At 43.8% G+C, this 27,197-nt stretch overlaps 1 protein-coding gene across 1 annotated transcript in view; it reads right to left on the bottom strand.

Annotated features, from left to right (window-relative positions):
- Nucleotides 1-3,773: 3,773 nt before the first annotated feature.
- sema6a (sema domain, transmembrane domain (TM), and cytoplasmic domain, (semaphorin) 6A) overlaps nucleotides 3,774-27,197 on the bottom strand; it is a 57,969-nt gene continuing 34,545 nt past the window's right edge. The window contains exons 13-18 of the mRNA XM_061071599.1: nucleotides 26,107-26,247; nucleotides 25,917-25,994; nucleotides 21,521-21,579; nucleotides 20,613-20,633; nucleotides 16,936-17,112; nucleotides 3,774-5,041 (exon numbers count right to left, since the gene is read on the bottom strand). Of these exons, the coding sequence (XP_060927582.1) occupies nucleotides 3,885-5,041; nucleotides 16,936-17,112; nucleotides 20,613-20,633; nucleotides 21,521-21,579; nucleotides 25,917-25,994; nucleotides 26,107-26,247 (1,633 nt within the window). The 3' untranslated portion in view covers nucleotides 3,774-3,884. The remainder of the gene's footprint in view (nucleotides 5,042-16,935; nucleotides 17,113-20,612; nucleotides 20,634-21,520; nucleotides 21,580-25,916; nucleotides 25,995-26,106; nucleotides 26,248-27,197) is intronic.

A 27,197-nucleotide genomic window follows, 5' to 3' on the forward strand; every position in this document is an offset into this window, starting at 1 on the left:
AAAACCAAGCATTTCATTTTCCAAAGCCTTCTCCGAATGGAGCTGCAGAGCTTTTAAATGGAACTAACTGCCTTGAGAATATATTTTAAGAGCTTATCGATTTCCTTCATGGGACTTAAACGGATTACGCCAAATCGACACTACACTACGATGCCTCTTTGAACAGTGATGTAGAAGTTAAATCTCTCACCATAGTTTAAAAGCTGAGTAACCTCTGTATTTGTCTGTCTTTCAGAAATCTGCCAATCTCCATCTTAATGTTTGCTTCATTTCATCAACAGGATCTGAACTGGCCTCCTTCTTTTAATGATTAACTTGGCTTCTTTTTGCTTATCAGGGCCGGAGCACTAACAGCATTAAGACCCTATTGGAATTGCTTTGATTATTACATGTGAAGTTATAGAAACAACTTGAGTTTGAAGCACTTTCATCCAATCAGAAGTGTTTCACATCAGAGGTGAAATCTTCTTCGGTAGAGAAGCTTCTCGGGTCTCGAGGGGTTCGGTGGTGGTTTTACACGCAAAGAAGAATAGTTAACTTAAGGTCACAAAAGTACCGTATTTTCTTTAAAACTGATTCTCTATCAGAAGAAGCTTCAAACCCCGGCTTGGTTTTCCCCAAACAGCTTTGCATAAAATTCAACACCCAGAGAAGTTTAAAAGACTAAAACTAAAAAGATAAAGCAACCCATAGGCAGAGAAACACATGAAAAAGGCAAGGACATATCTTCATGACATGAATTTTATTTTCATTTTTTTAATTACATTTTGCATTAAATTAAAGAGTTTTTTGTCTTTACAACATACATTAAGCTGTGAATCAGATGTTAAGGAAGTGGAGAGAGTAGGGCAAAAAACTTTGTGACATCACAATATCTTACAAGCTTACAAAGTTCAAAAGGTCGAGAAGTCGAGAAGAGAGTCGATTTGCATCTAATCGCAGTGAATCAAAACGAGGGTGAAAGACGAAAAAAGGCACACACCAAAGAACCTCCCTGTCCACAGCAGCCTTCACACTCCAACCCGATCCCGTCGGAGGAAAGAAACGGCCAAACTTCACTCTGACATTAGAGATGCTTTTAGAATCAGAAATGCAGCTACGCACAACCCGCTCCTCTGCACAGGGTGTGGACGTCTTAACCTTTTGACCCCGGACGGATCCTCTTGCTCGCATTCTGTGCAGACGTGAAGATTCTCCAAGGCGAGAGAAGTCAACACAACTAAACAAGAAATATTTAGCTGTAAATCAGCATTATTTCAGGCCTGGGAACGTTGCTGGTTCATGCACGCCTCGGTACACTGGAGGGTGTAAGTATGGTCTCATAGTGCCCAGTTACCAGTCGACAACGCAGTGGTATTCTAATAAAAGTCTGAAGTAAACACACCCCTTCATACTAATCCTGGGTCATTTGCCCTCATTACATAGCTTGAAGTAATCAGGGCTATAGCTGTCTCAATTGACCCTAGATTTCTAAAAGGGCATTTATCTACACATACTGTATGTTAGTCAGGTCACATGTCTTTTCTCACATTAGCTGTGGATTGAGACGCAGTTGGCTTTCTTCCGTTGAGAAACAGAAAATTGCTTGATTTCAAGAAAACGTTTGCGTATCTACACATACATGACTAAGGGAGTGCTCTGTTGATTTAAGTGTGGGGGGGGGGGGGGGGGGTGAGCAGTAAAAATGCTCAAGTAAAGGACGCGAAAGGAAGATAAAGGTCGGATTAGTTGAACTCTCAGCCATTTGATATGAGAGTTAGTGAAGCAAAAAAATGAAAACATATCTAATCTTCTCAAACTGTGTTTTGTCTTTTTAAAAAAAGGGGGTTAAACAATGTACATTTTTTAATAATGTTGTTTTTAAAATGTCCACGTTCTTCACAGGAACCAGCCTGCGTTTGCAACTGCCTAACAAATAAGTGTTACGATGCACACGAGAAGCCAAAAAGTGTGTTAGTATCTCATCCTGTACGTCCGCTATCATGTTGTCGTTGCATTATTATTGCAGTGCACCAGAGAGATGCACGTACATTTGCCTTCTCAAGTAACAAATGTTAATTGTTCAGTTAATCAGTCAATTAACCGTCAGATCAAAAAACAAAGAGACAGCAGAAAGAAAAAAAAAAGTAAAAACAAATACCAGGACTCTTAAATTGTATAAAATAGAAAATGGAAAAACACTCACGACGTCATCATCAACACTGCCAGCACAACATAAAGGTTTTTTTTTTAAGCGCATTAATGGCACAATCAGAAATGAACCACAAAGATGAGTGTGTATGCGTGTGTGTGTATTTGCGTGTGCGTGCGAGTGTGTGCGTCAGAAAGGACGAGTGAAGGAAGAAAGCGAATCCTCCCCTCGCGCGGCCCTCTGAACTGTACGTGTGTTATGTCTAGGGACCAGAATTACAACAATAACACCTACATTCTTTAATTGCATTTTTATCAAACCAGGGAAATATCATGACGTAAGAAAAATAAAAAATACTACAAGGAGACAAAGTTAACAGCTAGTAAAGAAAACATTGTCACTACTTTAGGGTGTAAGGCACAAATTTACATGTGGAAAAAGAAGCAGGCAATACAGATGTTTTGATACTTTCCTCTTGCGCCTGTCCATGTGTGTGACACCGGTAGAAGAGACGAGAACGTCCCGAGACTCTCAGCTTCTTTTCTCATGTGTGTATGCAGATCCCGGACTGTTGCTGCAGCTGTTATTTTATATTTGCAACATGCAACAGTGAGCTTTAAGCCAGAAACCAATCAGGACAAACGTTACAGACTCACACGAAACCACAGTGCTGATTGAGGGAGGGGGGGGGAGGGGTTTGCTCATTGGAGGAGTGACATGGTGAGATTCAGGAAGTTCTTTTTTTCTTCTTATGATTGGTTTAAAACAATGGGAACTCTGGTCCATGAAGTTAAATGTCCCTGTCTGGCACGGTTTTAAATAAATATCTCCTCCTCTTCACATATATGTCAAGCTGCAGGTCCCACTGAGCACTCAGTTCGACCTAGTGGACCTTTAGTCATCAAGAAAGTTCTACTGGCTCCAGTTTAATGACTTTAAATAAGGTTTTTTTTTTCTTTCTTTCACTTGATTAATTATTATTAAAAGATCTCTCCTCTCTCCCATCTCTCTCCGAGCCTAGAAAGTCAGTCATTGTTTTTTCAAAAGCACTTAATAAAAATAAATACAACAAGCTATTAGTATTAACAGTCATGTGTTATTCAGTTACCAGCACAGTAGAGGATTCTTCTGGCCCAGGCTTTCTGTCGAACCCGGGCAGGACGTGATTGCTGTAACACTGAGAGGCTTTTCACAGTTTGCCACAGACCTCAGGCAGCTGTCTGTCCTTTCAGTCCTTCTGAGTGCCCATACACTCAGATTCCTCCAGTCCTCAAGGTACTGTACAACGATTATTCTCCCATCTCCCCGCGCTGTCTTCTTCTGTGCTTTTACCAGCATGATGAAGTGTCATGTCGCGTCCCGGCGGCCAAAGACACCACAAAAAAGAGAACCACAAGTCTTGGATGCTACAGGGTGCCGTTGGATGAAATATTCAGGACGAACGTCATCTTCTGTTTCGGTAGCACATGTTCCCACGTGTGTGAACAGAGGAACTGGGAGCCAGCCAGAGCTTGAGCTCTGTGACGGCAACAAATGACGACAACCATTTGTATAATATTTACATATTTATATAAAAAGAAAGTCTTTCTTTAAAAAAAAAAAAAAAAAAAGAACAAAAGTGTGTTGTATATTTCACCAAAAATAAAACACTAAAAGGAGATGCAAGTTGTACAGTATTCCCTGTTTTTTTCTCTCTCAGAAAAACCTTTTATCTACTGTTTGTTCCCATCGGACTGACTGGCGGAGAAGCTGACTATGTGCAGGAGTCACTGGACTTGACTTTTGTTGAGAGGGAGACTACCGAGGGTTTGGGAGGGACGTCAGGCTTGAGATACTTGATGCCCGTTCGAGGCAGTGAACCATAGGAGCTCATTCCAGGCTGCCGTGACAGAGATATTCCATGTGCTGTCATTTGTATGGAGTCCACCCTCTGAGGTGCAGGCGGCGGCGACTCCACACGGTTGAAGCTGTGATGTCTCGCCAAATGGGAGGAGTTAGAGGAGTTGGTGTTGTGCTTCTTGAGGGCGGAGGACCCGGAAGCAGCGGACGCTGATCCTTTCCGGAGACCGTAGACTGACGAGTGCACCTCCAGACGTTTGCCCATCTGTGGGACGGCGGGGGGGATGGTGAGCGAAGCCTCTCTTTGGGGCACGCGGGGCGGCAGCATCCCATCTGGATCCACCATGTTCAGGTTGTGACATGGGCTCTTCACTGTCTTGTACTCCAGGGTGGCCCCCCCGTCGTCCATGTGGCCCATGCTCATGTCACTGTGGTGTGGCTGCTCCACATACTCGTGCTGGTAGGAGTGCTGGTGTGGCTGCAGATGAGGCTGGAGCTGGTGCTGATGCTGTGGCAGCGGCAGCACCACCACGCTGGGGATGTGACCCGGTGACGCCCTCAGAGGCAGGTCTGTAGATATGACCGGGGAGCCCATGTGTGGCATGTCCTTGGTGCAGGCGTTAATGAGGTTCTGGTTTCTCTCCCACTCACGGCTTCCACGACTGGGCTTGCGACGTGGCTGCATGGGGGTGGACTCGGGCGTTGGCAGAGCAGTGAGGTCCAGGTGGTGCTGGTCCGCTTTTATCAGCATCTTCCCATTTGGTGTCATTCTCCCGTTGTGCATCAAAGGGGTGAGGATCGCTTCAGGGCGCCCATCTTTGGCCTGGGTCTCAAACAGGCCCGTCAGCTTAGTCACGCTGTTCATTGATCCCCGGCGGGAGTGGAGGTGGTGGCTGTCCTTTTCTTTGCGGCCTGTTAGGTCGATGTCCCGCCGCCTGTGGTCGCAGACACAGTAGACAATGATGCCAGAGAAGATGGCGCCCATGGCAAAGGCTAGGATGACAGCGATGGCCAACAAGGTCACGGGAACCAGCTGGTCACGACCTTTCTGGTAGCTCTCACGGATCACACCTGCAGAGAAACGGTGAGATGACATTCAGAAGAGTGGCAGAAGAGAGAGAGAGAGAGAGAGAGAGAGAGAGAGAGAGAGAGAGAGAGAGAGAGAGAGAGAGAGAGAGAGAGAGATATGATACAGCTACTCGTGTGTGTTTTAGAAACTTAAAGAAAATAGAGCTGTTGGGAAAGATGCTTATTAAAAGACAAACTAAAAATTGAATTACAAAAATTTCAACATTTTCTGGTTAAAGCGATTAGCAATTTTAAATGATTCCGTGACAAACATGCAAATGAAGACGGGTTTATCCCTTCAGAAGAGACACCTATTCAGAGCAGGCTCAGATGGCAGCTTCAAGTAGAAACATTCAGTGTTTCCCGAAAATCCAATCCTAGACTGAAAATATGTTTTGGACGGGTGATTATGATTCACATTTTAAATCCCAGATAAAACCCTCTGCTGAAATGAAAAAAGATATGAGCGCAGATAAAGGAGCCTGAAATACCCAGACCCTTTCTTCTCATTGATGCAAATGGGGGACTTTTCATAAAGCTTGGATCCAATCTCATGAGTCACAGAGAATACATTAAAAAGCCTCTGATTAGGAGCTAAATCCAATGAGCTCTGTCATCAGTGCGCCATTCTCAAAGACTGGCAGAGATGCCCAGCGATACAGCCAAATAAAAGATAATTCAATAAAGGCAGCTGTGAAGTATTTGAGTGGTGGTGGAGTGGGTGCAGCAGGTTGTGTGTAGTAAAATGGGGTCAACAATAATCTACACACATGGACACACACACACACACACACAAATGATCGTCTCCAGCCTGTTGATGAATGTAGACATCTAATGCAACACTTGGTCCTTGGGTTAAACACACCCGTCCACGGCACAGAGATTTACAATGCGCTCACTCACGACCTCTGGCCAACACAGATCAGTTACCGCAGAGGATAAGACAGTTGGGCTCCATCACGTACAGAGCTCCCACAGTGCACCGCTGGTCTCGATAACCTGACTCTTTGCACGCGTGTGCTGAGATCCTCATGTTGTTCATCGTACAATGTTCACATGGGAAAGAAAGAAAGAACTTCTCAAGGGAATCACAAAAAACAACAAACTCAAAAAGATGGCAGGTTTCAGTCGCTTTGATATATGTAAGGACAATCGCCTGCTATTCATCGATGGAATTCAACTTCTAATAATCCATTATGCCAGGGATATGTGTCTCTTATAGAAAGCTGTGTTTTACAGTGGGCAGATTGTCTAAAATATGAACCGTGTGGGTGATACGATTTTTAAAAACCAAAGACATTTTTTTTTTTACTAGGACTTTGCATAAAAGTGGCAAGAATTTCTAAAAAGGCTGTGATGGAATTGTCTTGTCGTTGACTTGCATTTATACACTGTCATTTTTTTATTGTTCCTTTATCCCTTGTTTTTTTTTGCAGGATATGTGGAGAAATGTAATTTGAATGGTCACATAAAAAATTAAAATTAAGCTGCAAATATTAAACAGTTGTCAACAGGCAGATTGATGCTGTTTCCACAAATAACTTAACTTTTCCTGCAGTTAATTTTTCAAACGAAGACGTCACAAAACATTAGTTGCAATAATTCAGTAAAATCCTGAAGGGGGTCGTGTAATCGTATTTAGGCGTTTCAGCTTGGCTGCGTCACCGAGGACATTCCTCGGAAAAGATCTTCTCTCTCTGTCTACTTACCGAGACATAACACAGACAAGAAACAGCATGGTAATCAGTTCTCATGAAACTAAAACCCAGACTCTCTTCAACTAACATCTGTAATCCCTCGATGTAGCTGCACTCATCATTAGTCCAAAAACACCAACTTAAAACTCACAATCCCAGCTGAAATAAAGCATGGCGCAAAACCTCTGCATCGACGTTAATGCTTAAAGGAAAAGACAAACTCCGGAGTTACTTCTCTTCTGATCGCTCCTCATTAATAGTATAAAATAAGAACTTCACTTCTCTCTTTAACAAAGTGCTGAATACACACAGCTCAGCCTTCCTCATTCAGACTCAAACAAAAGGCTTAAAAACTTCTTCTCTGGCTGAAAATCATTTCTTGTGAAGGACGTGCCCGGCTGTGGAGATAGTGTGAGAAGCTATGAGTGTTATCTGCAGCGAGGCATTAAGATCTGACGTTGTTAGGCTGTGACCAATCGGCTCACCTGTCCAATGGAACATCTGCTTCCCATCTCATACAGTAACATGTTAATGTGAGAGATACTTCAACTTGCTGCAATCTTTCACTTTGTTGACTTTCTTCTGTCCTCACTTTCTTCTCACATCGTTTTTCTCCCACTTTCCGCGACTTCTCCCCTTCACAGAAACACTGAATCACTTTTTGCTTTCCCCTTGTTTTTTAACTGTGTTTTTTTAACTCTGTTCAGATTCCATGTTGGAAACTGGGAAGGCTGTAACTATTACCTCATGCACATTGTGTGTTATCATCCCTGGTGCTGGGTGAAATATGTTTCTTAACAGTGAAGAAAAGGTAGAGGAGTTCAGCTTCACTTGAGGTGAGGAACCCTGAAATCTGCAGGAATTATTATAATAGCCTACATGACACTTAGTAATGCAGTCCTCTTACGCAACCACATTTAATTCACTAGATCTGGATTTTTATTTGGATCCGCACCAAATTGCACCTAGACATGTCAGATCTTTCTTTAAGATCCATTAATTATTTTCTGAGAAACCAAGGAAAATGTTAAAAAAAACTTTATCTTGAAGTGTTAAAGAAATGAGAAAAAAGTCCTGGTTCTTTGACCAAGTTTTGTGGTGAACTTTCCAGTAGTTTTTGTGTAATCCTACTAACTATCAGACAAACAAACGTAAGTGCAAACATAAAAAAACACTTCTGCAAATCTCACCGTTCTCCATTGCCCATGTTGAATATAAATCAATCTGTCTCTTACTGTGGTAAAAGAGCAAGTCAAATCTGGAATTGATTTTAATGACACTGCATTTACGGCTGTGAAAGGTGAACTTTATTTCAGTGGGGATTTGGGTTTCCCACTGAATAACAAAGCCGGAGGGCAGCCGAGCCAAACGGGTTGTCCCTTCTGGTGAGGGAGGCGATCTGCCGGGCTGCATCTTTGTCTTCTACTCCGGCTGAGGGAGCCGGGGTTAAAGCCCCATTTAACCTGCTCTGCATGGCTCTTCCTGTTTGCGAAATTCTTTCGTTCTTTTTTTTTTCCTCCACTCTTTCTCTGCTTCCATCCATCACTACTGTCTCTTGTACTCACACACACTTCCAGAGGGTACTTAGCCCAAGGCCGTGGGTAAAACACAAAAGAAAGAAAAAGAGGGGACTTTGAAGACTTCCATCTTTCATGTGAGGAAATGTTCTTCATCCAAACATGAAAGAGGATGAAAGTAGCAACAGAGGACATCGGGGCTGTCTCTATCAGAACACAGGACATCAGGGTTTTGGATCAAGGTGGCACTACGGCTGCTTCTTCAAGACCTGAGTGTGATCACAGAAAAAACTTTTCAAAAACTCTCCCAATGTGACCTTGAGAAGTATCAAAGTGTTGTTAAAACTCAGACTTTCTGCTTTAGTCTCATCTTGTCGGGGGGGTTCTTGACTACACAGTGACTTATAATCTTCTGGTTTCAACTCTTGCCTCGCCCCCAGAATGCATCACAGCAGCCGTCCTGCAGCTCGACACTTCTGTCGGAGTTTGAATTGATTTGAATTTCACACAGCGCCTGGGGCCTCAACATTCAGATATTAAACACATATCTCAGATACTCCGATATCTCTCGCTGTCAAAACAGCCCGGGTCGGCAACACTTGCTTGTAAATCAGAGACATTGTAATCTACTGTGACTGGAAGTGGTGAATGCTCCCTCTCTGTCTGTCTCGCTCACAGACACTCGTACACTTCTCTAATCTCCTCAGAAGCCCCGGCTGACTTAAGCCCACAGAGCGAGTCTTTGTGTTGGGCAAACTTCAAACGCAGTTAAACATCACAGAGGGGTTGTGGAGAGGGCCCTAACCTCCGACTACAGGCCGCCACACAACACATTGTCTGTGAAATGATAAAAAAAAGCCTTAATCATACTTAACTGCCCTCACTGGCTTGCCACTTGTTGAAAGACACAATGGTGGACCTTGACAAGTGAGAAAGTAATGGAGCGCCAGGAAAGATGAAGACGAGGAGCAGAAAGTGTTTACTCTGCCTCAGTGAGAGCGTTTAGAAACTTCTTATCTTGTTTTCAGGGACACGCTTGATGTCATCCATTAAATAAAGGACGTTGTTGTTAAGATGATGACAGCAATTCATTAAGTTCTTTTAAATCCACAATTATCCCATTTAGGCTTGTGTATGTTTGCATTGGAGAAGCACTCAATATTAAAGCATCAAACAATCCTGAGTCAGTGCAATGCATGCTGATGAGCCAGTTAAGATATAATTTAACAACTTAATTATACAATTCGGTACTCCAGGTATTAGCATCAATGTTCTACCTTATCCACCTCCCTGCATACAAACGACGGTATTAAATACTCTCAGGAAATCAAGTCAAGGAACATTTTTCATTTGCCACTATTTAAAAATAACAGGTGATAGACTGGTTCAAAGACTCTGGACGGTATGAACACTCTGCTAACAACGATTAGGCCAATTATCACCTCTGCCAAGGAGATTATGTCTACACCCCTGTCTGTTTGTTTGTTTGTCAGCTGGATTGTACAGAATCTACTTTTAGAACATATTCATAATCAGATCATTCTGACACTTAGTGGAAGGACTGGACATGAGACAAGAAAGACCCATTGAATTTGTGGGCGGATCCAGGAATGTTTTATTTCTTCATCCAAATTTGTTATCCAATACATTTATGGATCTAGTGGATTTAAATGCGGCTTCATAAGAAGCTTTGATGGAGGTATCCACTCTACTGAGGGACATTCTAGTTTCTGTATGTTGCTACTATCCCGATACAGCAAGTGGAGTATAATAATTAGAGTATGGATACCCATTGGGACCCTATGAGTCGTGGGGTAGAAGAAACAAGAATTTTGATATGATATTCTGGTTTGGGTCTCGGGTCATTTTCTCTGGGGCTCAGTTGGGCTCAGACAGAACTTGGCGGCTCCACTCTAATTAGAATCATACGTTTTTTTTTCAAATTCAGATTTCTCCATGGAGAGATGCTCCAGTTATAAAGTTCTGAATGGCTTTTTTTACTGAACGTTGACTCCGTTTAATTAGTATTCATCGCTGATGAGTCACTGTTGTACAGATGGGGACCCACTCAAGTGTGTTTTATCATGTTATGACAACTGGAAGCGTGTGCCAATCTTCTGACTTCTGTGGATGACTAAAGTGCTGTGTGTGTACTGATAAGAGTTGTAATTCATCCAGATACAAATGCAGCCACTGATAATTATTAAGGAAACGTATTTGTACAAACAGGCTCTTTGTAGTGCCACCGGAGAACAAAGACCCGGCTTGTATCTCCTTGATGAGTGGCTTGCTCGTGGACGTTGTTAACGTGATTGGTTAAATTCTGTTCAAAGTAGAATAATGACAGCTGCATGTGGGTTAGACGAGCTTCAACAGCATCAAGGGATGAGCTGCTGTGATGTGAGATTTACTCTCAAATGGCCAAAAAATGACACTCAGGCAATAGTGCGATGTCTTAGTGAAAAGCAAAAGCAAAACACGAAAATGGAAAAGTAAGGAGCAAATATGTGTAGAAAACAAAGGAGGCCAGAGAGAACAATAAGCTAATCAGTGGAGGAAATTATGGCTAATGGCTTGACGTCAGTCCGGGAAGTGCGTAATGTCGGGAAAGCCTCCGGTCCCCTGTTTCTATTATGATTCACAATGAGCTGCAATTCATCTGCCTCACAAACGCCAATCAAAATCTTTCAGATGAGATTAAAAGATGGTGAACCACAATCCTTTAGTTAAGACAGAACTGAAGGTATTTGCAGGATCATTTTCTTAAAACATCTCTGTGCATTTCTGGAGTAAATGCCAGCTTTGCCAACTTTCAACCTTTATCTGATAATCCTATAATTTTTCACCAATTATCTTTCTACCTCAAGGAAAGTACAAAACGACTGACATTAAATGTGTCCTTGCCCTCAGAGGCTGCTGAAAACCTCCACCAGCCAAATGCATCATCTGACAGTGAGCAGAGTTCAGGCTGAACTAAAACCTCTATTACCTCAAATCTTGTCGGCTCACCTCCGGGGGAGAGAGCAATTTGAGAGGAGAAGTGCCTCTATAATAATCAGAGAAGCCCCCAAAAGAATCCATCTATCTTTTACTTAGTTGAAAGGAAACGTGTTGGTGTTCCAGACTGATCACATTTAAGAGACATGGATACTTAATGCTCCTTTGTTCCATTTGACAGGGGCTGTTTTGTCTTGGTTTACACTTTGCAGAACTAATGTTGTTAAACACACTTGCGAATCAAACAAGTTGGAACAACAGTACAAGAGTAACTGTTATTCCAAATAAGCAAGAAAAGCTCAAATCAAAGCCATGATTATGCTCTTCTCACTGGATCGAATCACATTTAAAACCAGATTTTAACTGTAAACAAAAAAATTGACCTGGTACCGGACAGCTTTCCCACATAATTACATTCAACATTCGAGATTGACACGACCAGCCCAGTAACGATGGTGAAATGTTCCCTCAGCTGTCTTCCACACGCTGAGATGAGGGGAACACGGTGACTTCTTGGCAGAAAAAACACCAGGAGCTGCCTCCCTGTGTGAGCAGGGTCAGACTCTTCCTCTATCATCGCAGCCTCACCTTGGCACACAGGTGTCAGCGAGCCGCCTCCAGCTGAAAATAACCCTTGTGGAGCGGCTATCAGACAGTGGATATTACTGTGAAATCCTGACATGGAGGAAAATCACATCTCTCGATAAATTACAGTTGCTCTTGTGCGATGGCAAAGAAATATCAAAACGCCCCGAATGTCGTTTCAAAAATATGTTGGTTAAATAGAAATGTGGTTATTCGGATGAAATAACCACAATTCTCAGGTTGTAATTACCATGTCATAATAAAAAGACGGAATTTTTTCAGTTGACACTTGTGAATTACTGGTTTTCTGAATCTGAATGGCTATGACGAGAGAAAACAAAACCATCGTGATTGACTCACAATTCTGTCTCTTAGCAAATGTGTTTTTTTCCTGCAAATTTTCATTCACAATTAAATTATAGTCATAACTGTAATTATTGGTTCCATTATGTTAATGGGTGTTGTTTTTTTCTAGTGTAGACATTTACAATCACAGGTTCTGAAAGGTGCCTCTGACCACGGTGCAAAACTTAGTCCGACCAAAAGAGATGGTCTGGTTTCAGATTAACCTGAACCGGTTTGGATGGTTTCTAATGTGAAAACACCTTTTTTTTTTAATGGTTTGGACTTCTAGACCAATTGCAAGAAGTTTTGTAGAAACACTTTAACTAATAGCTAGCAAATACAACAACTTAACTGACAACACATTATAGTCAGATGTCCGCCCGCCTACAAACCAATCAATGTAAAGTAAAGCTACACGCATCATATGTAAACAGACACCTGCCTAAAACAAATGTGGTCTATTCTGCAATAAATCCTGTCTCTTTAAAGTTTAGTTTCAGTTAAAGAGCCAGGCTGTGTTGTGAAACTGTTCATATTATTTAGTCTAGCAATGCTAATATAAATAGGGTTGACACAATTGTAGAAACACATGTCAGAATAATATGGTCTGGTTATTGTTAATAAAGTAAACACAGGTCTTCCACTCTCTTGACTTGTTGAGTATTAAACTAAGACTGTGATCATCCCCCGATCTTAACCAAGTGCTGTAAGTGCCTGAACATAACTCTTAACAAAGTTAAATCATGCTCTTGTTACCATGGGAAGACAACAAATGAAATATCTTATCTAAGAACGTTTAGCAGATACATTCTTTCACTTGCCACTAACAGTAATTCACAATATCATTATATTGATAAAAAAAACTAAAAAACGTTTACATTACTTTTGAAATGTATTTATGTAATTTTGAGGACACAGGAGTTCACCGACTCCACTTGTAGATTAATGACATTCTGCTCGTTCAGCCGGTAAGAGTTGAGTTGTCTGCGTGGAAATAAAATGTAGTTGACTGTTCAGGGTAAAAACTGTGGCCCGGTATGAAAGCGAATGGCTGAGAGAGATAGAGAGAATCTGTTCAGCTACAACATCTCACAGCATCTTTTATCCCTTTTCCTTCCGTCACATTTATCCGGTTCTATCTCTCAGCCGGTTTCTCTACCTTCTACCATTTAACTCTCTCGCCCTTGTAACCTTCACCACTATGTTATGGCCTCGTTCTGTTTAATACATTTCTGCATGTTCCTCTCTCTCTCTGTCTCGCCCACTCTCCCTCCCTCGTTTCCCATGTCTCTTTCCCCTGCTGGCTCTCTCCATCCCTCTTTCCTTCCACCTCTCCCCCTCTTCCTCCTGCGCTGGAGAGCTGCTGTAACGAACCCATAAATTGGAGCAAGACAGCGGTGGCAGCTACAGGTTGGGGTTGGGAGGAGGGTGGATGTACAGAGGAGGGGAGGGGGGAGGCCGAGGCTGACAGAGAGAGGGTGACAGAGGGAGAGAGAGGAGGGAGAGAGAGAGAGAGAGAGAGAGTGAAAAGGGTGGGAGCAGGGCAAGGATTCATTCCTGCAGACAAGGGAAGAGATATGACTGTCGTTGGAGAAGAGACAGACTACTAGGGGAGAGACGGAGGGGGAGGAGGAGCAGAGATGGAGGTAGGAATAGAGACAGGGGGAGGGGTGTTTGGGGGGAGGAGGCTCCATAAATTGGTTCAGGAATTAATTTGCACTCTAGGTAAAGGTATAGCCTTGGAACATGCCATCCCAGTCAGATGAGAGGTCCTGTGGAAGGGAGACTGATCACAATGGCAGCAGATGGTGGAAAAGTCGCAGGGTGGGTGGGAGGGAGGGCAGGGTGAGCGATGGGAGGCAAAGGGAGAGGTGTACGATAGGGTGACGGGAGTGGAGGAAAAATATAACAGGGACAGATGAGGCTGCTGAGGACAGACAGACAGACACACCAAGCTCAAATGTACTGTGAAACAGAAGCGGCCACCTGGCGACTGCGATGCTCCCACTGGAACGCCGGAGACTCAGGCTGCTGGGTGCTAGATATCATCAGCGTGTGAACACCCATCCCTCTGCAGCATTTCTAATTACTCGGGTGGCGTCGGACTAATACATATTGGCAGCACTGTAATATTCATTAGCAAATAAGATGCCGCGATGTCTTAACTGCAAATGAAAAAAGTTTGGGGAGTAATTGTAATGTCTTTTTAAATCGAAACAAGCCGGCAAACAACTTTGGGCGCGCGCTAATACGATGACACTCAAGCATACGCTGTTGTTTTTTTTCATACTTAATTTGAGAGATGGATGGTGGAGTCGAATGTTTAGCCCTTAGTTTCTCTGCGAAATGAGCTGCATGAATTTATCTCGGCTGCATTAAAATGCCGATAAAAGGAGTCATTTACTTAATCTCTGGCTCCATAATCGTTCCTCACGCATTGATTCTCTTTCACATTCGCAGTCTGCAAAGTTTTCACAGTACAGTTGACACCTGAAGCCAGTAACACTGAGGGCGGCAGGAAGGGAGAGGAGGCAGGACGGGTGGAGCAGGAAATGAAGAGTGTTTGGTGAGTGTGGGGCTCAATTTGCCGTGCTGGAAAAGCTGCATGGAGGCAAAACTGTGCTCAATAGCATCAAAGCAATCAAGGCAGGGGGAAAAAGGCAAATATATAAATAGCAAAAAGAAAAAAAAGTCTCAAACCAAGCCATGCAAAATATCAACAACTGCTCACAACACAAGAAAATCCAAGACACCTCCTCAGAGCTGATTCTCAGAGAAAATGGAAAATAAAAGGCTGCAGAGCTGAAATAGAAATAGAACTGATACACACTGAAAGAAGCTGCAATGGTGTATTATAAAAATGATAATAATCATAATAATAATAACACAGGAAACAAAAAACAGCAAGAAGCATTGTTTTGAAATGTGAAGCCCTGTTGCAGTTACCTGAGCATGGAACTCCCACTTCACCCCCGAAATAAGAAAAAAATGATTGTGACAACTTTTTTGCTTTTTATTATCTTGTTATGTTGAGCGCGTTCCTCGCTGCTCCTTGTGAGGCTCGAGCGGCGCTACACCTGCTCAGGTAAAGGCAACAAGGTTATAGCGACAGCATGTTGTGATGCTGGCTGTAGGCATGCTGTCTGAAGTCTCTGCCACCATCGTGCTTGGATCTACCCACCGGGGCCTCACTGCTTCCAGCTGACACGCCACTGCCTCTGTGTTCTCCACAGACAGGAGATACTGGAGTGTGTGAAGTGAACTGAACCCGCAACATGTACTGTTGTATGAGATGTGTACTTGTCTGTACCTTTCATTTATTTAGTAATTAATTGATTAACTACTTAATTGGAGTCACACCCGCAAGTGTCCGATGGTATATATGTGTCAGTACTTCCTAAATCGTAAGACTCTTTCAACAATGTGGAGGAAAAACTATTCCTGTGTTTAGGTTGCAGAGTTATTTAAGTCTTACTTACATTCTTGATCTTTTAGTCAAATTCAAGCAAAATACAAATGTATTTCTTACTTTGAATACATGTAAAATATTTTAAGAAAAATGAATACTCTATATAATATTTCTAAAGGTTTAATAATTTTGATTAACTGTGTTCAATTGAACCAGGAGATGCATTGATCCAAGTTTGGCTACAGGATATTCTTAAGATGTTCTCTGGTGCAGAACAGATTTCCATTCAGGTGTTTAGAAGAGTTTTGAGGTGATTCAGGAGATGAGAGTTGTCAAATGACCTTCTGGCTTCATCACAGATTGCTCTAAAGCCTTTTAGACACTTATCTAACGTTGATACATCACGGTCGCAAATTAGTTTGTGCATGAACTGACACTAATGCACTTTTTAAAAGAAATTGGACAAAATAAATGACATAATATCACAGTCTGCTGCTCTCCATCTCGTTCTATTCATACAAAGTAGAAAATATATCTGCCGGGCCACGCTCATGATGAACTGCTGTTATTAATAATCAATATCTTCCCAAGGCTAGGTTAATGCCACCTCTAAGAGCATGAGCTATGTGAATGCAGCTGGGACACAATGCATGTTGTGTGTAATACGCTGGCTGTTATATTAAGGGACAAAACATGGGTCGGCAGCACTGGACTGACCTCTGTGTGTGTGTGTCTGTGTGTGTGTTGTCCCTCTCGTCTCTTTTCTCGGTCTCATTTATCCAGCGAGCCGTCCTTGAGGCGGTACAGCATTAGGCAGGTTGTTAACACAAGAGAAAAGGGCGTTCAATGTCATGTCACTGTGTCGCAAAGCATGACAGAGCCGGGGCCCGGGCCCTCTTCTCCAGGAAATAAATACATTGCCATCTTCCTTTCAGAGTGTAATGGTCTGGATATTACATCTCCTGTGGGACATTACTGTCCACGGACAATAAATCCACCCTACACAGTGTGTGTGTGTGTGTGTGTGTGTGTGTGTGTGTGTGTGTGTGTGTGAGTGTAATTGTGTGCATACGTGTAATTTAATGAGCACCGAATGTTTCTGCGTGGGGATGTATCACGTATTTATGTTTGCGTGCACATGCACAGTTTGAGGCAATTTGTCCCCCGGAGAGAAAGTGATCCAGTATCTCTGCACCTTGTCAGCCGGAAGCAGCGAGGCCGCCGTAAATCTCAATTAGGGCCCCACCCCACCCCCCCACCCACCCTTCCTCCCTCCCCTCCCCTCCCTTGCCACAGGTGACAATGGACCAAATTGACTGCCGCTCACTGTTGCGTTCCAAGGCTTACCATTGGCTTCAGGCTGGGTCTGAGAGGGCACGGCCATGTAGGGGTCCTCCCCTTTGTCTGAGCTCATGGGGGGGTCCTTCCGCTCCACCATGCGGCCCCGCCCCAGGGGGCCCTCGGCGGCCTCAGGTAGGGCCGAGGTGGGGAGTGTGAGGATGTGGTGATGGTGGTGATGGTGGCCTGCCGGACACAACACAGGTTAACCAGCGCCCGGGGCAGAGAGGGATAGGCTGCAGTGCACGTGAGCACAGGCCAGCAGGGGTTCGCAGACACACACACACACACACACACACACACACACACACACACACACACACACACACACACACACACACACACACACACACACACACACACACACACACACCCACACACACACGCACACACACACACACGCACACGCACACTTCCTTTGAAGCATACACACAGACTCGGATCCACTCACACCCACACACACAAGGACAGCTGCTGGGCTGTGCGAGCCAACAAAGTGTTTCACTCTCGGTGACCCTGACCAACTCATTAGTAAATGTGTGTGTCTGTGTGTGTGTGTGTGTGTGTGTGTGGGCGCGCGTGTGTCTCAGGATAGACATGTCCTTTCTTTTTTTCCTGTTATTCTCTGCCTATCTCTGTCTTCTCTCTCTCTCTCTCTCTCTCTCTCTCTCTCTCTCTCTCTCTCTCTCTCTCTCTCTCTCTCTCTCTCTCTCTCACCCCTCCTATTCTGACTGACACGTCAAAGCTCTGCTAGGCCCGTAACAGCGCAGCTGAGCACAATCCTCCACAGTCACCATAGGGTGTCTAACTTTAATATGAAGGACAGGAAACAAACTTTCTTTCCATCTCTTCACTTTAGTAACTTTTCTTCAAAATGTAAGGGAGCTTGTAAGTCTGTTCATGCTCCCTCCTATTAACTTTTCTCAAGCTTTATTTCGCCTTAAACACGACATTTCAAGAGATCATTTTCATTTTTGTAAAGCTCTAGTTTCTTAACTGTTAAAATTCTCAGTTTTTGGTGAGATTTAACAGTTTGTCACAGTAAAGAAGCAACTCCTTCTTTTCTCATTCAGTTGTTGTCATCTTTTTGTTTCATTTTCTCTTAACCCCTTTTCTCTTGTCTCCTCGGTTTCCCCCATTTTGTCCCTTTTTTTCCTTGATTCCTTTGTTTCTAACCGAAGGTCTCCACGATGTTTCTTATCTCCCTGGCCGACAGTCTTTATTTAGCAAGGCCCTCAGCAACACGGCCTGATCAATCATCAGAAATATGTCATTAAAATTTAATGAATTTTCTCTGATCTGACTAGTCCATGTAATTAAACTCTTAAGGAGGATACATTGCAAAGCCAGGAAGTGACACTGATAAGGACACGACCAAGAAGATTAGCACAAGGCTGAATGTCTGCCTGTTAAAATGAATCCACTGTTACACACACCTTTGAAAATCTCCACTTCAGTAATCTGTGGATCGTTTGCCTCTCCTTCTATCACTGAACGTCTCTCAAAAGAGCTCTGTGTTTTCCTGCATCTGCCTTGCTCTGTTTTTCAGAAGTTGGAATGGGTGCATAAGCTTTGTCTGACTGTTTTTGAAGCGTGCTAATCACGTTACCATCCCACATACTTACAGTACAGGTTTAAAAAAAATATTTCCTAGATTAAAAGTGAAGAGTTGAACATCCTCTGTGGAGCTCAGCCCCCAATTCCTATTTCCTCAGAGGAGGTGACAGCAGTGTGTCGGTCTGTGTGCGTATGTGTGTGTTTATGTGTGTGTTTACTTGCACATATGCAAGTGTCTTTTCAATATGTGGTTCTGCTTGTGTTTTTTAATGGGTAGACATTTCAGGGGACTAACGTTGATGCTGCTGGTAGACTACGCGCAACAGACACCCGCACACAACACCACCCAGAGCCTCCTCATCCTCCTCTTCCTCCGTGTGGCGTGGCAATCATTAAAATGATTTATTTAACTATTGGCCCAGGGCTGAGAGATTAGTGTGACAGGCCTATTTTATAATTCATTCCCCCCACTGCCAGGGGAAGTGCAATTCAGGCAGATGACACACATAGAGAGAGAGAGAGAGAGAGAGAGCGAGCTTGGAGCCTCCGAGCTCCTCCACGGATCAGGGGGAAAAAAGCCCTAAACTGCAGACGGATGCACATCCCTCTCTTTCTCCAGATTAAAAGGGAGGGAAGGTTGTCTAGTCTGGAGTAGAGGAGAGGAGAGGAGAATGGAGATGGGGCATTTATTTATCTCCAAATCCATATCAACCACTGGCAGATAGATGGAGAGGCTCTGGGGCGACGGCTGAGACTTTGTTTGGGGGGTTGTAAATGGGGTGTTATCTCTGTGTGTGTGTGTGTGTGTGTGTGTGTGTGTGTGTGTGTGTGTGTGTGTGTGTGTGTTTCAAAACACCAAAACACACAGCAGGGCTTTTGGAATCATATTCAACACTATATGGGTGCAGATGCTGATACCGTGACCCTGGATCTGAAAAGAAGGGAGAGAATCGCAGTGGGGGTGCAGCCACAGGGGGGGTGAGAGAGGGAGAAAGGGAGAGAGCTGGGCTTTCTGGAACAACTTCAAAATATCTATTCTCGTCTTTCTGTATGAATCTGACTGTTTTGATCTGGCTGCTTCAAGGTATGTGTGTGTGTGTGTGTATTTGTGTGTGTGTTTGTGTGTGTGTGTGTGTGTGTGTGAGTGCGTGTGTGTGTGTTTGTGTGTTTGAGAGCGCCTGAAAACCAAGCTGACGCACCATCTGATTAGATAAAACTGAGGTGGATGTGAGTGTAGATTGCGGCTGCTGCGGATAAGAGTGACTTTGTTGCAGGCGAATCACATCTGAGTATCATTACTCCAAAAGACCTGAGTGAGCAAAAATCTGCCATTAGTTAAGTGTGATTGTGATATCACGCCGTGCGATTGAGAAAGTGAACGCATTTGCATGAAGGAGCCATCTTCCCGTGTTTGCATGTGCGAAACGTCCGTGCACGTTTGCATTAGCCTTATCTGAATTAATTATCTTCGACTCTGCTGCCAATTGCACATGCTTGGTGGCAGTTGGCAGAACCGCGTCTGATCTATTGCTGACTAGTAACAGGCTCCGTCGGCTCTCTGATGACACGTCCTGCTTAATGTGCACGTCGAGGCATTTCTTCAACATCAAGGCCCCAAACCACCAACAACCAGATCCATCCAATTAGCCCAGCAAAGGTCAGGGAGAATCAATGCTACTGCACAGGAGATAAAGGGGACGGGGCTGGGGGAACACGAAGGGAGTGGAGGTCTTACACAACTAATAGAATCAGAATCAGCGTTTAAAGATTTGTAAGCGTAAGGTTTCTGATTACTAATACTACGTACTTTATTCTAAACGTCAACGGGGGCCAGAGGAGGAAAGACTTGGAGGAGGGACATTTACTGACCATGCCTGAATGTTTCATTACCTTCATAACTGGAGGGAACGTCTATCGAAAAGAGAAGGAATGAGATGAATTCAGTTAAAGCCCTCGAGTCATTAATAACCCGTCTTTACACATGTGGGCGGAGTTTTCATTTACTTGAGAGGGAATGATTGATTGACTAGATGAAGAGGTGTGGCAGAAGTTTAAGAGTCTGGGTGGATGAAATGTAGCTGCTGCCTTTTTCTTTTTAATTGCCTCTACAGTAAATGTGGGATACTTACCGTTGAGAGCCACAAAGGTATCTGGAAGGAGAAGAGAAGAAATGAGAATAAACGTGTTATTGCACGCAGTAAAGAGAGGTTCTGCTCTAACATGATCAAGAAGCCATGACTTTGAAAGTAATTCACAATCGACCGGCCGCTCAATATACCCCTAACTTTTAATCAGAGGTGATCTATGAAGGTCAAACAGGACGGATTCCCTTGACTAAACTCACTAATGAAATTGAAGAGAAAATGCACCGGCTTCATTTACTCTGCGTAAATAGTTGAAATTGAGATGAAATGGACGAGGGTGAACGATTTAACGTCAAAATGTTTTGAAGCGTCTCTTGCCAGCCGAGCAGCTCAGTAGAATTTTAACAGGCTAAAGCTTTTACCAAATCCAAACTGTTTTTGTGGACATAAAAAGATCAAATATACATTGGCTCTCTGTGCCAGTCCCTGTGTTGTCAAAAGAGACCTTTCAAAGCGACTGAGGTCGACTGGGTTCAGAGCCCCGTCTTGTTTTGTGTTTCAAAATGAGCCCAGTGACGACTCACAAGTCAAATCCTGTGTGTCACTTGAATGTTTGGGTTGTGTTTGTGTTGCAATTTACAAGAAGGAACCCAGTCTCTGCCCAGTGGGACACAACACTCTATTGACCGGTGGGGGACCAGAGAGACAGCGGGAGCAGGACAGAGGAGGATGAGAGCCGAGAGGGACAGATGGATGGAAGAGGCTGAAAGAGAGGATTGTGAGGGCGGAACAGACGGGGGAGAAAGAGGTGACAGCAGCGGAGAAAGAGACGGAGAGACGAGTGAAGAGTGAGAGCAAGTTAACAGAGAAGAGAGGAATGGTAGGAGAGGAGGAGGAGGGAGGGGGGGTATGGAAGAGAGGAGGACAGATAAGAGTGAAGAGGGCCTGCTTACTTTGGCAGTCTCCCAGGCCATCTGTGTTACCATGTTCCACGTCCTGCTCAAAGGCTGATCTGCGGGGAACAGAGACATCATGGTCAGCGGTGGAAAACAGGCCAGGCTGTGCAGGCTCGCCACACCTAACAAAGTAACACGGCTAAAAGAGATGCTACTGCACAAACACAGCAAACAAAGCGCCTGCACAATGTGTGTGCCGCTCAGAGCCCGAAACCTGGAACCGAATCAAAGAAAAACTATCCGTTGCCCTGGGGGTATAAAATCAGTGGTTATGAAGAACACTGGCAGGCTGGTAAATCCATAGCTGGCTCAGGGATCATTGCCAGGAGTGTTGATACAAATACATTGATGATTTACTCGGATGTAATAAAAGCACGTTATGCTGTATTGCTATAAAAATACATTTTTTGGCACTTATTTGATTTTTTGCCAAGAGTAAAATAACAGTGATATCACATGCATGTTGTTATGTGAAGCTACGACTCGTTAGCTTAACTTAGCACAAAGACTGAAAAGAGAGGGAAACTGCTAGCCTCACTGTTTAAAGGAAAAGAGAATACATGCATCAACACCTATTTAATGGTAAATAATGGATTACACTTGGTTTCTTTAATCCATAAAAAAAAAAAAAAATGTGTAAAAAACTTGAAATGGATTTTTGGGGGCCAAAGTTTTCATATTGATAAACAAAGATGTTGATATGACTGTGAAAGGCTCAAATTGGCCTTTAGTTATATCGACCAACTGATAAATCTTGACTCATGTAAAAAGAACATAACGTACAGCAACCCAAAATCTTAAACGATAGTAATTTAGCTACGTTTGCAAAGTGCTAAGTGTTTACCCTATGCTAAGCTAAGCTAAGAGACATGACATTGGTGTTGTTCTTCTCATCTTGGAAAGACAACATATAATTTCTTAATTTTTTAAGGGAAAAATGCTGAAAAACATCTAAAAGTTTTCACTTTGATTATATTTTACTATTTCTCTGTATCTGACATAATCTCTGTTGAGCAGAGACATGAGGCAGAAGTCCCAATCACATGGGCCACGGCCCGGGCAGTGAGGGGTGACAGTGCTCGAGGGCCATCACATGACGCAGAGAGACAGAGTTTTGGAGATGTTACTCTCTGACGCAATCTGCATCGAGACCTGTTTTCTTCCTGAAAGACCACCAAGCAGGCAGTAAGGAGATCTGTGAAACAGAGCGGACCAACTGTCAACCAGGATCGGAGTCACGCATGACAGCTTTTCACAGTCCTCCCGAGCTCCCCGTCTCCTCGCCACTCCTCCTCCTCCTCCTCCTCCTCCTGTCTGTCCACCCGCCTCTCATCTTTCTCACCCTTCGCTGGTCACAATTATAGCATGAAGAGGAATGATTTTCCAAAACAGTATCACCCAAGACCTTATCCCCTGATCAGAGCTGAAAGCGTGAACCTGACGGCAAGGGCAAGCACAGGAGATTTTTATGGAAGAAAATACAATTGGATTTCTGCTGTAACGCCCTCGAATCAGAAACAAAGTCAAAGGTAGCCTTTCATGTATAGTCACAGTACACGGGGGAGATGATTGGAAAATGTCATACTCTCATTTAGTGTTTATCTTTCCCCCCAGTTTGGCAGCACCTTAATTGGGACGACAATGGTACATTTTACTCTCCCGATTACCAATTTCCCTTCAAAAGCGTTCACCACAACAGCACAAACAACAAGAGCAGCAGCATCCTCTTTTCATTTTCGGGGGTACGTTTAATCTGCTTATCTGATTGGCTTATCATACACAGTCATAATCACAAAGCAGACACGGAGCAGCACAATTAGAACTGTCTAAGCACAGATGCGGTCCAGGCTCTGCCGGATTTTCCTCGTCGACTCCATCACCGTGTCCCACCCTGCCATGAAATGTTGTTTTCCGTCTTTGATAAGACAAAACACTGGCACCCTTGTGGTCATGGGTTCCAATATAGGTTGATAACAATATTGCAGAGTGTGAGGCCGCTTTGAGATGAAGATTACACATCTTAAATCCCAGTGGTTTGTAGATTAATTAACAATGAGCATTCACACTAGACATGCAGTGTCTGGCCCTCGCTTGGCACGCACGAAAGTGACTGAACCACTGTGTGAGCCCTCGGTTCACGTCCCACGGCAGCTGCATCATAGCAGCTGAAGTGAAGCAGTGTTTTAATGTGACGCTACAGACGGCTCAGCTCAGAGATAAGATCCCACTGCAACCCCATAATACATATTTAAAGATTCAAACTGTACATAAACTGGAGGCCTCCACGGGCCACATTTTATATTAACTTACATCCTATGAGATTATTATGTGAGATGTGTGGTTGCTGAAATACAGGTCAGGCATAATAGCATTAATTATTCATATTTGGAGTGAATGGGCAGCTGGGGACTATGTACTGCACGTAGTATATAGTGTAAAGAAGTGTGTGTAATGTTTCCTCAAAGTCATTTTGATTCATGGCTTTGATTTACAAAGGAATACCTGCAGTTAGCTGGACTGTAATAGTCAGGGCCCCCCCGGTATTAAGTCATTATATGTGCAGCATTTATTAAACCATTTCTCGGATTGAGAGAAAAGTCAGTGACACTGGCTTAAATATTTAACAAATAGTTATGGATATGCTACAAAACACAGTCGTGCAACTAGTTTACATAATAACAGCCATCCAGAATCACAAGAACAGGGGGGTGACCGGGGACCATATTGCAGGAGACCAGAGTGCAAGCTGTTTATAGGCAGTAGGTATAAGAGGCATAGCTCCACATGGGAAAGCTGGCACGCAAGCACCGAGGGCCAGATGGAAGAAGAAAGGAGGGGTGGCGTGCAAGAGAGAAATGATATGTTAGAGGAAAGAGAGAAAAAGAAAGGTGGACAAAAATAGATAGACAGACGGGGGGCTTAATGCGTGGAAGGTAGGCAGGTAGCTGGTTAGGCAGACAGATAAATAAAGACAGCCAAGGAAACAGGAACAGAGATGTGCTGGGAAAGGGTTTTTTATTTTAATGAGGAATCGAAAAAGTAGGAAAACGGAGTGATGTTGAGAAAGAGCGAGCTTCGTCTTTGCAGGGATTTGTTTTGACTGCGAATAACCACTTTTTTATTCAGCACCAAAATACCTCCGACTCTCTCCTCCCTCGTTTCATCCCTCCTTCTGTCCAGTCTGGCAAATGCTTCCAATAGCTCACCACAGACCAATAGCCTCTACCAGACCTCCCATCCCTCCGCCTCTCACTAACAATTACTGTACAGTGTCAAGATGCCAAAGTGTCAAGGTGGAAACTCAATCAGAACGGTCCAACGCTTCTGCTTTTGCAGAATAATAATGGGATGGGTGGTGTGTTTGTTTTCGTTTTGCATGTTTTGTGTGTACGTGTGGGCATGTGGAGTATCGACAGGCCAGAATCATTTTCCAGCACGGGGGATCAAATCCATTCATCGTCAAATAGCCACTGAAGCAGCAGAGCCCTTTTTGTTATGACTTCATCGGTAAAACGTTTTTCCCACCACAAAACTCCATACGCTGTTTGTTCAGAAGGGATAATTTGGCTCTGTGTCGCAACTACAGCCACAAATTACAGCACCCGTGACCGTTGAGCTTTACCCAGCTCTGCTTACCAACCCCCAAGCCTTTTCCAACACTTTCCTTCCATTCATCCTTCCTATAGCCCCCTTTTCCTGGGGGAGGAAATTGCACTTACTCACCATAAAATTAGAAAGATCACAGACACGACAAATCGAGAAAGGAATGCCACCAGGCCTGACAGAGGAGAGGTGTGGACACTGTTCCATGTAACTTGTGAAGTCTTGTAAACCACACGTGTCACAGGCTTTTTACGATCAAGCGTTATAATGGTTTTTCTCAGATAAACAGATGGAAACAGCTCAACGTGTCGTGTGTTTACTGTATTGTAGCTGTAATGGAGGATCATTCATTACTGATGCAGGCTTCTTACTTCAGGAGGGATCGTTTTAGAAGTGACAAAATATAAATCTGTTCAAATTCAAGTGATTCTTGAGATATGAAGACAATATAAAGTTAGTGGGGTGGCGTGTGGCGTACAGATTTAGAAAATGCAACTAAATATTTGAAAGATCATATATTGTTTTACCACTCTATAGAGAATAAAAAACTACAATACCCATGAGCCTTAGCTGCTATTACTATGGAGAAAAGCCAGTAAGTGACACCATTTAACCTAACTTTTGTTCTTATATTTTTAATCTATCTGAGGTTTATTTTTTCAAAATTGGACTTCCATTCAGGCCCTGACAGTGCAAACCACCTGTCACCCAACCTTGCCTATGCATTCAATGAGCAGGATTTTCAGAGCACAAGGCAAATACTGATATGACTGTGTTTGTGTTTACTTACTTTATGTTGCCAACCACCTGTCTGCAGGCTCCCTCTGACACCCAACCACAGTACGGGTCCCTGGAGGCTATACAGGACCTGGAAGTCAAACATTCACCTTTAGCCTCTTGTCAGATCGTTCCACTCTCTCAGAGGAGATCAGAGTTGTTTGAATAGAAATGAAAACTTTGTGTGCAAGCATCAAACTTACTTCTTGCATCTTCCATGTCTTTCACAGCGAGACAGTGGCACTTTAACCACACAGGAGGAGAACGCAACCCACAGAGAATGACTCTTGCTGTCTATCAGCATGCCGATAATCCGCTTGTCGTCCACACCGTCTATACTGCACCTAGGGGAGGACGACAGAGTTTAGGATAAAACCTGGATTATTCCATCTTTCATTCATCTATGTGGTTTTATGGGAGCAGTGTCAACTCAGAAGAGACGTGAAATGTTTCAAAAACGAGATTTAACTGTTGATTTGAAATACAGTTGTGCTAGATTGTAGCAGAGAGATACTGTAAGGTCAGGAAAAACAGATAAGAGAACATGGGGTCAGAAACAGAGGGAGATAAAGGGAGATAAAGAAAAGGGTGGTACAGATACAATGGATAAACAGACAGATGGGCACTGTGAGCAGTCAGCAATAACACTGCACTTAACTGTAAAACCCACTAACGCTAACTCAACCCCCTCCTCCTGCTCCACCATTCCTCCATCCCTGCTAGCCTTCTTTGTCTGCTCGCCCCCATAGCAGCGCATGCTAATCCCTTTGGGCGTGTCAAGCATCTTTCTATCCCTTCTCTCCATCCATTCCCCTCTCCATCCCACCATCCAGCTCCTGGGATTTAATCTCCCCCTTCGCAGTGCACTGGTCCCCGTATTACCGCTCTCAATTAGGGCTTAGAGTCCATCTACACTGGGTAATGCACGGCAATCGGGCCTGTGCTGATCCTGCCAGCCGGGCGGGAGGCAGGCAAAGTCACTTACTGTACGCGACTGAAGCCAGATGGCCGGCAGCCGATGCCGATGCTCGGCCTCAGCCACAGAGACAGAGAAGAAACAAGAGAAGCAGAGAAGAGGCAAGAAAGAGACACAACCCGGGGAGGGAGGAGAGGGCAGGGCCGGCCCTTCATCCCCTCCATACGCCACGTCACATGGCCACAGCATGTTGGATAACAAACAGTGGTAACCTTGAAAGCCCTCCTGTCCAGCTCTCGCTCTGCTTCCCCTTTTCTTCTCGGTTGTCTAACGCGTTCTCCTCTGTGCTTCTTTCCATCCCTTCTCTCTGGTCTTTAC

Source organism: Limanda limanda, chromosome 5 (genome assembly GCF_963576545.1).
Source record: "Limanda limanda chromosome 5, fLimLim1.1, whole genome shotgun sequence".
In the NCBI taxonomy this organism is placed as follows: Eukaryota; Metazoa; Chordata; class Actinopteri; order Pleuronectiformes; family Pleuronectidae; genus Limanda; species Limanda limanda.